At 38.7% G+C, this 15,714-nt stretch overlaps 1 protein-coding gene across 2 annotated transcripts in view; it reads left to right on the top strand.

The window, feature by feature from the left end:
• ror2 (receptor tyrosine kinase-like orphan receptor 2) overlaps nucleotides 1-15,714 on the top strand; it is a 65,229-nt gene that overhangs the window by 37,445 nt on the left and 12,070 nt on the right. For both annotated transcript variants that reach the window (XM_042395267.1, XM_042395266.1), the window contains 2 exons: nucleotides 2,993-3,280; nucleotides 3,605-3,635. In XM_042395267.1, coding sequence (XP_042251201.1) covers nucleotides 2,993-3,280; nucleotides 3,605-3,635 — 319 coding nt within the window. The remainder of the gene's footprint in view (nucleotides 1-2,992; nucleotides 3,281-3,604; nucleotides 3,636-15,714) is intronic.

Below are 15,714 nucleotides of genomic sequence, written 5' to 3'. Positions count from 1 at the left end.
TGTTTCTGAGCTTCAGGACCACCTTAAACACAACAACCTATTTGAAAAATTTCAGTCAGTTTTCGTTCAGCACATAGCAATGAAACAGCTCTACTCAGGCTTATGAATGACCTGCTGCTAACAAACCTCTGCTAATTCGGTGAGGAACATGTTTCCTTTCCTGAAAATTCTTCACATTAAAAGTCTCCTGTTATTTAGTCATTTAAAAGCTTTTAATTTGAAGCAGTAAAGCAGGAAATGTTGGGTTTGTATCAGCAGTAACTTAACATGACTGATACTGCTGCCCCCTTCAGCAGACTTCCAGGAAGCTGACCAATCAGAACAGAGTGGACTCATCAGGAGGGGGGCCTTAAAGAGACAGGAGCTAAAACGGACTGTTTAGAGACAGAAACTGAGTTGAGGGGCTGCATAAAGTGCCTGTATAAAATAAATAAGGAGTTTTTTGAACTGTGACTCATGCAAAACTACTCTAGTGGAGTCCAAAATAAAAACATAGAGCTGGAACATAATAGTTCCCCTTTAAACTCTTAAATGTCATAATCGGCCTTAGAAATCCAGTGTTCATTAAACTATATATGTAGCAAATTTAGGAAAATGAGCTATGGCAAGAAACATTCAATCAATCAGAGAATTTGCCATGCTGCTAATGGCAGGCTGAAGTAAGAGGTTAAATTTATGGATTTTAGATTAACTTTGGATCAGTTCAGGAACTATATTACTATGAAGCAAATGTTTGGCTTTGATTTGCACCCAGGTTCATGGGTATTATAGCCTTAAGTACAAGTTAGAATACCAAATACCAAGAATTATCAATGCCCCTACAATATTGTGGCTTTATCCGGGAGGCTTCCATGTCCCCATGTTGAGGATTGTTGTAGATAACAGTTTTTGATGATGTAACTTTTTTTGTAATTTGGGTGAATCAGACAATAGTGAAAATCTTCTGAAACAAGGATTAAATCTATCTCTGTGATCTTTTGCAGAGGACTTTGGTCATGATAGTCTTGGTTAGCTCTAAGTAAATGATTCCATCTTTGGCCCCTGCCAGAGGATTCATCAACCTCTTTGGTAGACCTGGATTCCATTCAGAGCATTGTGGGCTGCTTAATGCTGGTGCCACATGTTCAGTTGTTTGTTTGCTTCAGTAGAATTTCTCTTGTCCTTCTGCATGGAGACAGACTGGAGTCACAGGCTCCTTTTTGTAAAGCCCTGTTGTCACTGTTGAGACTGAAATGTGAACCTTGTAAAATTAGAAAGTGTACAAAAGCTAAGTTGGGGCAGTTGTTCACTGAACACCAACCACAGAATCACATCTCACTCCAAAATGAAGTCATTATGATGGTGACAGAGAAATGGAAATTCATTTAGTAAAAATATCAAATGTTTGTCAAATTCCCTATCATGTTTAATATTTTGCTGTTAAGTACAAGGTCACATATCATGAAAACACTATATTCACTCATATTTTTGTTGGGTCTCTGTAAGTTAAAGAGTACGGTCTAGACCTGCTCTATGTGAAAAGTGCCCTGAGATGACTTTTGTTGTGATTTGGCACTATATAAATAAAATTGAATTGAATTGAATTGAATATTTTACTGGTTTAATTAGGATATACACGTTTAGTTGCTACCACCATGGGGGAAAACTTCAGCATAAGTTGAACCTCTCTTTTGATTTTTAGTCATACCCATGAGATGTACATGTTCATCATCTGGCTTCTTGATATATGATTTCAGTATCATATCAAAATGTTGGTATTCTGAGAAAACCAATACTGTATCCATTGTGCACTTGAAAAAACTTGATATCTCTTCTATTATTCATGATTTCATTGTTCTCAGCATGTTAACTCCTGAGATACAGAAAGCAACCACAAAAAGACAAGAAGATGGGTCAATAGGCACGAGCAGTCAAAGTTCAAAGTTTATCCAGATAATCTAAACCACTTTATTTGGACGTAAAACTGAAAGTGAGCATACCTTAAATGTTGCTAATAATCCCTCATTGTACAGGAAACCTCTGTGTACACATCTGTGATTTATAGTTAATAGTTATACAATGAGAGATTTGGTGGAAATGGCTCTTCTAGGGAGCTCTTTAAGAATCCAAGCACTCATTGTATCAACAAACACATACATAAACATTAAATCTTAGTCATATCAACAATACCAAAAATAGCACATAAGGAGGAGGTTGGGGTCTAGGAGAGAGCTGCAGTAGCAAACTGCTTTGCTATGAGCATATCGGCAGAATGATAGTGGGAGGTAATTAGATTTGATAAGATTCAACTTTATTGTGATTGCGTGCAGTGGCCATCAAATTTGATTTGATGGCCACTTTCCTATTGTTTTTTCAAAACAAGCATAGAATATATTGAGTTTGTTCATTGCTGACTGGAGGAGCAGTATTTTTTGATTTATTGTCAATGATTTCCTGGATGCCTTGCCACGTGCTTCAGGGGTCAGAGTTGTCATGAAAGTGATCCTCAATCTGTTCTTTGTATTTGTGTTTGTCCATCCTGATACCCCTCTTCAGATTAGCCCAGTTAGAGCTGTCACATGCTTTCAGTAGTGGAACATCCTTGTTCATCCAAGGCTTCTCATTAGGGAAAGTTCTGATCTGTTTGCAGATGGTAACACTGTCAGTGCATGTGTTGATGTAATCCAGGACTGAAGAGGCATATCAATTAATGTCTGGAGGTGGTTTTGGCAGCAAATGCACTCCAGTCTGTCATAGTTGTGCTGTATAACTGAATGAATAGGATTTGCTGATACCAGTCAGTTGGTAACCAAACAGCTGATGAACGAGCCACTGATGATGAAGCATGAATGAAGCAGCTGATGGCAGTCAACTAATGCAAGTGCACATCAGTGCTCTGCCTGAACTGACACAATGTTCCATAAATGGCAGGTTTCTATAAAACCCATCCTACCTGTTTTTCATTCCAAATGCCTCTTCAAACCTTTAACTCATTGTGTTTCACCTCCTCAAGGTTATTTCCTGGAATTCCAGGAGCCAGTCAACAACATCACCTACTTCCAGGGCGAGACAGCCACGCTGCACTGCAAAGTGATTGGAAACCCTCGACCAATCATCCGCTGGCTGAAGAACGATGCCCCTGTCGTCCAGGAGCAGGGACGTATAATGATCCGCAAAACAGAATCAGGATCTAAGCTCCGCATCCAGGACCTGGACACTACAGACACTGGCTATTATCAGTGTGTCGCCTCCAACTCGCTCAAGGTCATCTCTGCCACAGGCGTACTTTACGTTAAGCTAGGTAAGGGTCATATTTATATTTATGTAATGACTTAGTTACTTAGGGTCTAAACTAAGAGTTGAATGATAAGTGTGTCATTTAGAGACTTTACAAAATCAATGAATGAAACTCCTTTCATGATTGGCAGTTTTTTTCATCATCATCTGGTATGTACAGTCTTAATTAGATCAGTACCTTATGCAGAGAGCATTTTTATTTGACCAATGTCATCAATGATCCTTAAATGTTTCTTTGCACTGTAAAAAAGTAACACCTTAATATGAATAATATGCTTGTTAACACTGTTTTAAATGTTTTATTTATGTATTTATTCTAAATTCACAGGACAGGTGCCCACGCATGGCCCAGATGAAGCGTAAGTGAACACCTTTACATTAACATTTTTAAGTGTCTGAAAATAAATTCTTACAGCAACAGAAAGAAAAGCCCTCTAAAGTAAGGATATTTTCATCACTGAAGGACTTTAATTAGTATACCAACAAGTTTTGAAATTAACATTTTTTAAGTATCAACCCTTCACATCCTATAAGCCTAGAGTCTGGCTGTAAAAAGTTTGTAATGTCAGTGATGGAGCACAGTGGTTATGGTCGGCTTGAAGGCAGTTTCAATGCCTTTCAATGTGATTGAATGTACATGACATTGAAAATCCTCCATAGAAACTGCTCAAACCACTACTGCTGTGTAAGCCACTTATCTGCTGTCCAACAGTATGTTTAATCGTATTTTCACCAAAATATGGCTGAACACAGTGTCCCATTAGAATCAAGGTGCAATAAAATTATCAAAAATTGTCAGTGCAACACAGAAACTGTGTATTCAGCCACATTTTGACAATAATATAAGTCTTCAGAACATACATACTGAAAAACAATATTACAATGAGTCATTACATGGACAGTTTTTTTCTGCTGTGAAAAACACATCATTGGAAAGCTTATAAAGACTGTTCAACCATGTTCACATGAATCAAAGTAACATAAAGATTAAGATATTTCATGCTGCAACCTTATATATGTCAGCTACATCAAACGTGCTTTTCAAATTATGCAAAAACAACCACTTAAGTTTTTATAGTCTAGCAAAGACAGTTATTAATATATGCCTGTGGCATTCTGAATCTATCTATATCTAGATAAAGTTTTACTGTAAACAATGAAGGAGAGGAGAGAAGATAGGAGTAAGCGTACACAGATATCTGCTCTGTTGTATACCCCTTGTGGAATACAATCAGCTACATACAATACAATTGATTTCTTCACTGTACGGCTTTGCATACAATTTAGCAACTGCTTCACTGTACAGGTTTATGGAGTTACTGCTTCCAATCTAGTACATGGACTGAGATCTGTTGTGGGTTTTACTCAACTAAGTTTTCCAAATAGCTCATTGAAGCTGCTTAATGCACTTTGATCATTGGACAGTTTGCTTATTTTTTTGACCTGTTGTTTGACCATATGCCATTTTTTTGTATTCTAATTTTGTAAAATGTCTGTGTATTATCTTAGCAATTATACTGCACACCAGCAATACATTTTCACCTATCAGAATGATGAGTTGGTTGTTGAATTAGCTGTCAGTGCTTTTAATAATAATAATAATAGTTACAATAATAGTACATTTCATTTTCATTCATACTGAAACTCAAAGTGCTATAGTATTAATAACATAGAACACACAACATAAAGAAAACAAGAGTTAAGATGAAAAAGCCACCCTGAATGGAAAGGTTTTTAAGCCATTTTTAAAAGAGACTAGGGTCTGTGCTGCCCTCAGATGGTTAGGAAGGCTGTTTCACAAGCTTGGTGCAACAGAGCAGAAGGCTTGATTCCCCATGGTGCGGAGCTTGGTACTGAGGGCCTTGAGGAGCAAGTTGTTGGCAGATCTGAGGATGCGAGTGGAGGTTTGTGGTATGATCAGTTCCTGTAGGTAGGGCGTAGCATGTCAACCCTGAAGGAGACAGGGAGCCAGTGCAATGAAAACAGAATTGGTGTTATATGTTTGTGTTTTCGCACTCTCATCAGGATTCTAGTACTACTGTTCTGAATGTACTGGAGCTTCTGGATGCTCCTGCCAGTGATCCCTGTGAAGAGCGCATTACAGTAGTCCAGTCTTGAGGAGATAAAGGAATGGACAAGTTACTCTGCATCTGACAGGATTAGAGAGGGGTGCAGTTTAGAGATGCTTTTGAGATGGTAGAAAGAGGTTTTACACAGATGTTTTATATGGTCATCAAAAGTCAGTTATGGGTCAAGCCTACCACCCAGATTAGTGACTGAGGAGGAAAGGAGATGTCCTGGCTGTCAAAGGTAAGATGAGGTATGGGGGATGACTCAATCTGATCTGATTGGTATCATCAACATAGCAATGGAAAGACATCCTGTGTCTGCTGATGACACATCCAAGGGGGAGTATGTAGGATGGGGCAGAGAACCGATCCTTGCAGAACACCACAGGTGACAGGGAGTGATCTAGACCTGCATCCTTCCAGAAAAACATACTCTGTAGCTGCTGTACACCACTTCAGAGTCTGACAGTCCAATGGTGGTGTAGAGGCGCTCTAAGAGGATAGTGTGATCCACAGTGTCATTTGCAGGGCTCAGGTCAAAGACAATCAGGAGAGAAGGGAACCCTGCATCAGCAGCCATCAGCAGGTCATTCACAACCCTGAGCAGAGCTGTTTCAGTGCTGTTTGTTGAATGAAAACCTGACTGAAATTTTTCAAATAGGTTGTTGTGTTTAAGGTAATCCTGAAGCTCAGAAACAACCACCTTGGACAGGAAAGGGAGGTTGTAGATAGGTCTGTAGCTGGCAAGAACTTCTGGGTCCAAGGTGGGCTTCTTTAGGAGGGTGTGGATGATTCCCTTGAGGGAAGATGGAACTGTACCAGTTTGAAGGAAAAGGTTGACAGTTTGGGTGATCAAAGGGCTTGGAATGGGGATTTATTATTTCAGCAGAGCTGTGGTAATGGGGTCCAGGGCACAAGTGCAGGGTTTCATCTTCCTGAGGATTTCCGTGATGTGACTCTGCCTGATGCCTTTAAAATGGAGTAGAGACAGCAAGCTCCCAGACAGAGAGTCAATTACAGGAGGAGGGAGGGAGGAAGAGCTGGACATCAGAGAGTGGATGTTGTTGACCTTGGCTCCGAAAAAGTTAATGTGTAGCCTTTTGACAGTCTGTAAATTACATAAAATATGTTGTGTATGCAGCATCTTGCTAGATTAAGGTTTAATATTAGGTTTAGGTTTTAGAATCATATTAAGAAGGAAGTTTTTGTTTTAGAGCTCAGATAAGATTTAGAAATGACACCTCTCCCCCATTAGACTGGTTAAGCATTTGTAGTGGTGAGGATGGATTAGAAAGTTGGAGTTAAGAAAATGGCTGTAGTTTAAGAATATCCTCAGAAGTGTAGGAGTGCGAATGCATGTGTTTGTGGTGTTAGAAGTGCCTGCCCAAGGCAAAAATGGGCATGCAAAGACATGTCAGCTAACTCTCATACCTTCACTACTTTGACTGACTATTAGAAATGGTGAAGACCTTGCGTTATGCTGCGCTGACTGATGCAACCAACACATGAGGGTAGCGGGACATGCAGCTTTTCTTTTCTCTCTCGCTCTCTCTCTCTTGTGGGTTTGACTCACCAGCACGGGGCTCAGAATAGATTCCTCAACCAACAGTCAGACACTAGCCGGTGGTTAGGACAGGCCTGCTCTGAACTGGAAAGAATGCTGATTCATGTACTCAGTCAGAGCAACTGTTCCTGAATGCCTATCTCATCAGCCAACAATATGACTTCTCTAATGTCTTTTATCTCATGTTGAGGGAGGGGGTGGTATACTTATATACTATTTCCAGGTTTCCCAGTGTAGTGAATAAGTTGAGAAGTTGTGTCACATTAACTTCATGAGGCAGGGCTTCTTTGTCACAATAGCAGGTGAGGAGACGGGAAAAACTAGGTGAAGCTAATGAAGTGATTGCATCGCAAGAGGGAGTGGCAGGATCTGAAATGACAGGAGAGTTAGTGACATGGTATGAGAACAAAAACCAAATGAAAATAACTAAGAATTAGTGAGATTTCTGACAACAGCAGTCATATTCAGCAGTCATAGTTCTGATATATCACAGTAGCAGTATGAGGTAGGCAGAGAGCATCATATTAACATGATGTAACACTTTCATGCTGTGAGGAAAAGCTCCATTCTGTGTATCCTCTCCAAGTTACACAGGTGACCTATTCTGTCACAGTAGCAGTATGAGATAGGTCTGCTGTGTCACAATAATAGTATGAGATATGTCTACTGCATCACACTAGTAATATAAGGTAATAAAAACAGTATGTATGAGGTAGATGTACTGTGTGACAACAAGAATGTGAGTAAGGCCTACTTTATCATGATGTCAACAGCACATATTTTGTCTCCCAAACACCCGATCACAACTATAGTTGTGTTATTTTGACTTAAAGGGACACTCCATCCAAACAATAAGTGAATAAATAAATAATTTCTCATGTGGTGAACATATTTAACATATTGCCACCTTCAGGCCAAAATGTTTCATAATCAAATAGACAGATGACCATGACAAAGCTGAGCACAATCTTGCTCCTTTGATTTTTAATGAGCAAAACCTTTCCTCTAGCGCCAAACTCACAACAAGTTGGTGTAGTCCAGCACTGTAGTATTACTAGTAGTGTAGTGAACACTACAGCATCTGTAGAGTCAGTGACAAGTGCTTCTGCCATTAGCATTATTTTGTTTCAAACGACAATTGAGGAGTTTGCTGCTATTTAAACCAATAAAATGATACGTTCACCCTCCTCCCCTCTGATAAAAAATTGTATAGTCCTTAAGCTTTGTACACAGTCTCTCAGTTTTGCCCTCTGTTCCACCTCATTCGCACTGCCCACACACAGACACACAACGAGCAGAACATGTCTAACATAATAGTGTCAAACCAACAAATATCACAGTCTCTTTGCTTAAGGCTGGGACACTTGCAGACCACAGCACTAGATAACAGATGGCTGCAGTTTCCAACTGTTTTGGTAATGTGGACAGACATAAACACAAATGATGTTTGTGCTGTTAAAACTTTCATTCCAAAATGAGATATTCAGCATCATTAAAAACTGGCATAGTGACTAATGTTTATGGGACCAATAATTTCCCAAAATGTCAAACTATTCCTTTAAGTGAATGAATTCATGGGTTGTTATGCAGGATAGTAGATTAAGTTCAGGTACAGAATCCTAAAAGGTACATTTTGGACAGCAACCCATATGGACACACAGTTTAAACATAATCTACAAACACACCAGCTTCGTGCACATGCAGAGAGAGAGAGGAGAAAGAGACCTGAGCAGGAGCAGCAGACTCCAGTCAGTGCTGTAGATGGGGCCCCTTTTCACAAACAAAGAGCTAATTCTGGTTTGGATCATAGGGGGTTCTTGCTTGAAAGAAGTGGCTATCACCCTCTGTTAAACATCCTTGTTATTTAGCAGCTATATTAATTCTTCACAGTCTGAAGAGACACTGAGTTGTGTGTATGTGGGTGTACACAACTGATTATGGGAATGAGAAGGGAAAGATTTTAGGGGGTAGGTTTGTAGGCCTACATTAGTAAGACTAAGTGCTAATATAATACCCTTCCAATATTGTGATGTCACTGATTAACTACTTTTAATGCAAAAAGAAAAGTTTCTGTTAACATGATTACCATGACATTATTTTTTGTTTTTGGAAGGAGGATAGAATTTTCAGTTTCCAAAAAAACCAAAAACTGAACAAACATTATAATAATCATCGTCATAATAATAATAATATAAACGTGAGACTGAAGTACAGTTTTAATACAGTTGTTTGGGAAGGCTGTGTTTTTCCAGTTAAACCTACAATGTGGAACTTTTACACATAAATGAACGTTGGTTACATTCAAGCTCTTGCCAAAGAAGTTCACTCAATACTGATTAAACCTATCCCCGCTAGATAAATCTCTCTGTATTTCGCAGTATAACAGAGTTTTTAATCTGATGTCAGGTTTGACATTCCCATGCTGGCCAGATGAATGCATGAATGCAGACTCCTGCCAGCCAAGCTGGCTAACTTCCGGCTAGTTCTCTGCTAACTTGAAAGGGGAAAAAATAATTTAAACGTGCAGCTCTTCTAGACTTTTCAAATGTTATCAGACCAAATGGATCAAATTCTGATAGTGAAACAAGTCATTTCGCAGGGGTTGTGTGACGCTCAAAACAATGTATCCACTGTTTTACAGCTACAACAGTAGCAACGGAGTAGGCTATGCCAGAGCCTATGACATAAGCACATGTCAACAGTGTATTTGTAATTACTCTCACTGCCAGAAGGGGGAGACAAAAGTCCCCCACTCCAGCTTTAAACTTCAGTGGAGCAGTGAAAAGGTCAACCAGCACTGAGGAGGACCACACTGCTGAGCACTCAGCACTGGTGGGCTGCCAAAGAAACTACACACTGAGGTCACTATGACATTATTAAACTCTAACTGTGACATCGAATTTCACCAGTTTCCCAAGCATGTCTTCACATAATGGTGATTTTCTCCAGAACTATAAGCCTTAGAGCTGAGATTATTTCATTGTTGAAATCAGAAGGACTTGGTTAACAGGGGGATGAATTTTGATGTATTTTGTATATGACATAAAATGACACTGCAAGAGGTGAAGAAAGTGCTGTGAACAAACAGAATTCATCAGAAAGGATTTAATATGGGCTATCAATGGAGATTTGGAACGTTATCCTTGCTCTATAATAGTCTCTTGCACAAAAACTATAAAACGTTTTGATTTTTGAGTATGTCAGAGAGAAGAATTACAACATCATTTGGTGTAAAAATTGTTTATTTAGCGCAAAAACTTAAAAATGTATCTTCGTTATAGCTGAAATTTTCTGTGCTTTCTACAGACTGACTCAGTCTTTGATCTCCCATTCTGACACCACCAGCTGCAAAGTTGCCAAAAGTCTGAGTCTGGGCTGAAAGATCATCACACTAAAACATATTTTGTTAAAAAAATGTACAAGATATCAAAAAGCTGTTTCACACCATATATAGTTCTAAGTTTTGTATCTAACTTTTGGCAGAAGAATAGAAATAAGAGGAAGAAAAAAAGCGAAGAGCAATAAGTATGCAGGATTACGAGAGTTGTGCTTTGTACCTTCAGTGCCAGCACACCTAATAATGAGGGTCTGAAACCTACATTTAGGCCTCCTCCAAGATAGGGTCTAAACACTTGCTAATGCTGGACCCACCTGAGCTGATTTTGTTTGTGAGTGGTACAAATTCCCAAAGAATTTGCAATTAATCAAATTATCAAAACCAGTTAATACACTTTTGGACTCTGGGCCCCTAGTTTACAATCCAGCCTTTGGCTGTGCAGATATGTTGGTTGGGCCACACTTGCTATTTGTCCAAGTATTGGATTCATTAAAATTCCATTTCAAAACATCCCAAGTTTGTCAGTCAGTCAGATGGAAATGATATCAAACAATTTTGTTGGGTGTGGACTACAATGATTACACTGAAGTGACAGAGATCAGTAGAGCAGTAACACACTTCCACTTCATCTCCAGATTTGTTTGGACAAGAAAATAAGGGATCAAAGCCTGATACAACATGGGTACCTTTATTTATTAGTAAGTGGTGGTATGCAATAAGATGTAACAGTAAGCTGATGGGTCAAAATCAAAGGCACCAAGAGGCTTTCTCCTTAACAACTTCTGAATTTAAGCACTGCTGGTAAGAATAGAATTGTGGGGTATTGTCAGTATTTCTTCTCATACTTAGTATTTCTTCCCATACTTAGCAGCTGAATGAAATTACCTGCGCCGTGCAAATGTGATTGTAGGTTATCAGAAGTAAAAAGCCTTCCAGTGTCCTGTGTTCACAGAACAGGACAGAGCAGCCAGTACATTATCCACCATTATCCACCATTCAACAGTTCTGAGTGAGTCTCTGATTTTAGTGAGCATGGAGGCCTTTACTCTCTGTATATCCCTTGTTTTGGGTTTAGCCTGTTTGTTTTGTGGATTAAGACTTAAGTCATGCTTAGGTGACTAAGCCCAGCACAAACAGAACATATGAATGACCTTATAAAAGAGCCAGGTTTGAAAACAAGTTAAGATTAGTATGTTTAATCAACATAATTTCCTGTACAGCGCCAACACAGAGCTGGCTGACTGACTATGACTGACCTGGCAGCTCAACTTGCTGGCATGCAGTAACAGTTTCTTGTTATTTTGTTATTACTAGTTGGCTTATTTGTTATTTCATCTATATCTATATATGTATATATATAGATATGTGATAAGGTGTGTGTGTGTATATATATATATATATATATATATATACACACACACATACTCACACACACACACGTATATATATATGTATATATATATATATATATATATATAAAAATTCCCTCTCTCACCCCCCTCCCATGGGAGGTGGTGGTGTGTCTTCCTCATGCTCGGGTCCTCTACCAGAGGCCTGGGAGTTTGAGGGTTCTTAGCTGTTCCTAGGACTGCGCTCTTCTGGACAGAGACCTCAGATGTTGTACCTGGAATCTGCTGGAGCCACTCTCCCAGTTTGTGGGTCACAGCTCCCAGTGCTCCAATTACCACTGGCACCACTGTTGCCTTTACTCCCCACATCTTTTCTAGCTCCTCTTTCAGCCCTTGGTATTTTTCGAGCTTCTCGCGTTCCTTCTACCTGATGTTGGTTGTTTCGTCCTGGACAGTGGCTATGATGCTCACCAGTCCTTAGCCTCCCTCATTCCACTTAGTGTACAGTCTCAGGGTGCTGGACTTGGGATGAAATCCTACATGCATTGTGAGGAGCCTCCTTGTCTCGATATCAGTGGCCTCTACCTCCTCCTTTGGCCAGCTTATTATACCAGTGGGGTATCTGATGACTGGCAGGGCGTACGTGTTGATGGCTATCTTGTTCTTCCCATTCTGCCATAAATTCTACTTTTACGCAGCTTATACATTTTCAGTTTTTGTTGACATTGTCAGAAAGGTGATATTCCACTTTAAGTTTACTATTGAGGTTGTAGTGGGTGGAGCATTATATAAAATGTTCCTAATAAGGTGGAAACCACTTATAGTGATCACTTCCGTCCAGGTCAAGTTGACCACTATAAGCGGATGATTATTATAACTGATTTTTTTTTTCTTTTTCTTAATTTGTATTATTTGTATTATTTCTTATTTGTATATTTATTACATGAATATAAAGTGATGAAACGGGCAGCTTTGCTATTTACTGCATTTTATTGACTGTTTCAAAATACAGAACAGCTGTTTAAATGCTTGTTTCGCTGCTGCATCTCATTGGCTCCACAGGCCACCTTAAAATTATTTTCTGTCTTTCGATAATTTTAGTTGTTTTCACATTTCAGTAACTAGATTTAACAGTTGACTAACTGTTTTAGGCCGGTGGTGACCCTGTATTCTGACATGTTGTCTTACTCTTCAGTAGACATGTCTAATGACAGTGACCATACAATGCAGGGTTTTTGTACTGGGACACTAGAGGGTCTCATGATGGGCCAGCTCTGCAAGGAGTGCTACAGGAAGTCATTTTCTACTAGCTGCAATCAGACTTTACAATTCATCCACTGTGTATCTGAGCAGGGCCAACATTGATTCATTTGTAGACTAACTGTTGGGGTCTACTTTGGACTATTGGTGGATTGTAATCCACAGATCCTGAGCAGGCAAACACTAATAAACTTTGTCTACTGGCAAGCACCATATTCAGGTTGGGAATATAGTGCCTGTATTCCTCTTATGTGTCTTACATTCCACACCTTTTCACATTTTGTAGAAACCTTATATTTTGCTGCCCAACAGTCCTAAAGGTCTAAGTATACATCAAAGGAAGTGCTTGTTGGATGGTGCAACAATGTATGAAACCCTCTTACCAACGCTGGAATCAGAAGGGGCTGTGTCATCCCTTATGCCAAAATCAGACCGACATCCTCTTGTACACTTGACTGGCAAGATGTTCTGCTCTGTGTGGAAGGGTCCTCACCACTGTTCCTTGATGTAAGTGGTGGTTTGTTAGTGAACTAGTAAGTGAACATTGAGTTAAATTTTGTCAAACTAGTGTTTGTAAGGTCAAGATCAAAAAGAAAGTTATCCACAGCTTCTACATTCATTTAACATCTGCAGTAACAGTCCCTTAATAAGCTTCCAGCAGTGAATGCAAAGCTCTACAGTAACAGTACATGGCCTGTCTCTCTTCATAGCGGGATTAACAGAAGTCAGCTTGGTAATGACTTTTCCATCTTGTACATGATGTACACAGTCAACAAGTTAACTAACAGCTTGACATTGTGTATGTGTGTGTGTGTGTGTGTGCCTGTGTGTGTGTGTATGTTTAAAGGAGGAATAGATAAGTTGCAGACCTGGATGTTTTAAACAATGGATAATGAATCCAAATATGGTGGAAGCTGCTCACCCAGCACGTACCTTCCTCCAATGGGTGTCCAGAGTACATGAGCATTAGTGTCTACATATTAGAGCTGTCTGTTCAAATTGGGAGACTTAAAAGAGTCAGTTTTGAATTTGTGATACTCTGAAAATGTACTTCTTACTTTTATGGTAGTTATGAGTATTTGTAATACTTGTGACCAGTACTAAGTACTGACCACTGGATACAAATATGAGTAGTTATTCTCTGTAGATTTCATTTTGTATCCTTTCATCATTTTATTTTTTGTAGACTTTGCAGTGTATGTTCATTTTACTTACACTGTATTTCCCATGTAGTATGATCAATGACAGTGGGTTTTTGTTGCTGATATTTGCAAGTTTATACATTCAGTCGATAAGGATCCATTAAATGTGGTTATCAAACAATTGAGACCAAGATATATACTGAGTGGGACATTTTAGATTTCCAGATAAACTTTTTTTAAGTGATGATATAATTATTTTGATTGAAATTTAATTTGAGCATAATCCCCTTGAGATGCACCATCTCATTTTCAAAGGGATCCTCTAACACAAAAAACATGATATTCTATTCAAATTATGTCAGGGATTGCACTAATAGATACCGGTGATGATAATGATAATGATCATTACGTGAAACATATATGAAAATTAGATGCATATAGTGATACCATATGGTTGTGAAACATTCTCCTAATTGGCAGTCTACTGTTCTCCTTTGCTCCTTTGCATCTTGGATTTGACTGTTGCCATCGTGGAGCCAGAAATGACCATATTTGGATGAGAGGGTGGAGCTGACCCTAGTGCTAGCTGCTAACTTGGTTTGCACAGTGCATTTACAGTCTATGGTTAACTGTGGTAATGCTAGTGCTAATGCAAATTTTTGCTAGTAAAAAACAGGCCTAAAACCATTAAAATAAAATGAACTTACCAGAAAAAGTGAACATCCGACTCCTTAGAGTCACACTGACAAGATCAGTCAGGATCTAATGTTAATTAATGTTCTGTGTTCTGTTTGGAGCAAAGCAGCCATCCTCTTGATAAATACTAAACTAGCTAAAACTGTAATTATCAACTTTACAGGACAGAGGAAACTGTTCAACAATGTTTAGCTTCTGAAATATTTTTTTAGACAGACAAGTGAAAAGCAAGTTATTTTCTGGTTTTGGTTTAATTTCTATTCAAGTTGTCAATTTGATGAGGAAAACAGGTTAGGTTATTTTACCAGGCTATAGTGTGTTCCATGAGTGTATAATGGATGTAATGTAATGTTAAAAACTTCAGTTAGTTTATATCATTCTCAAATGAAAAAATGTCTTGTGATGAAATCACAAAAGGCAAGATTTGATTTCCATGTCTGACTTCCAGATATTTCTATGATATTTATACTTACTCTTGGCCTCTGTGGAGGATGTAAAGCTGATTAATGGCATATTATTTGTCTTAAATAAGGATAACAAAAATAAAATAATGACTAACTATCCATTCGAATATATTGACTCTACATGAGAAAAGCAGAGGTGTGTTGCATTGCTAACTACCAGTTGCTAAAATATTGAATGCATTTGCTAACCTAGCTAAAGCATAGACTGTATGAGATTTAAAAAAATGATTTGGCTTTGATAGTTATGTTCTAATTTCAATAATAATGAATATTATGTTACTTTTATTTGTAGAAATATGGTGTTTTAAGATGTGTGACTTTTTAAATATGACTACATGGTTAGTTGTTGTATTTACTTTATTTAAATAGGTCTTCAGTCGTAGTACAACCACTGGGAAAGCAGCCAGGTTTGTTCAAGTGATGTTGCCTTACCTAGCTGTCAACCAATTACATTTAGGGATACAATGGTGACTGGGTCCACCCACCATACTGCCAAAAAGAAAAAATCAAAAAATTAAAGCACGCAAGCGAACAGGTGAAAGTTTTGCAAGCAGGAG

This window comes from Thunnus maccoyii, chromosome 19 (genome assembly GCF_910596095.1).
Source record: "Thunnus maccoyii chromosome 19, fThuMac1.1, whole genome shotgun sequence".
Lineage (NCBI taxonomy): Eukaryota > Metazoa > Chordata > Actinopteri > Scombriformes > Scombridae > Thunnus > Thunnus maccoyii.
This window is presented reverse-complemented; position numbering and strand designations above follow the sequence as displayed.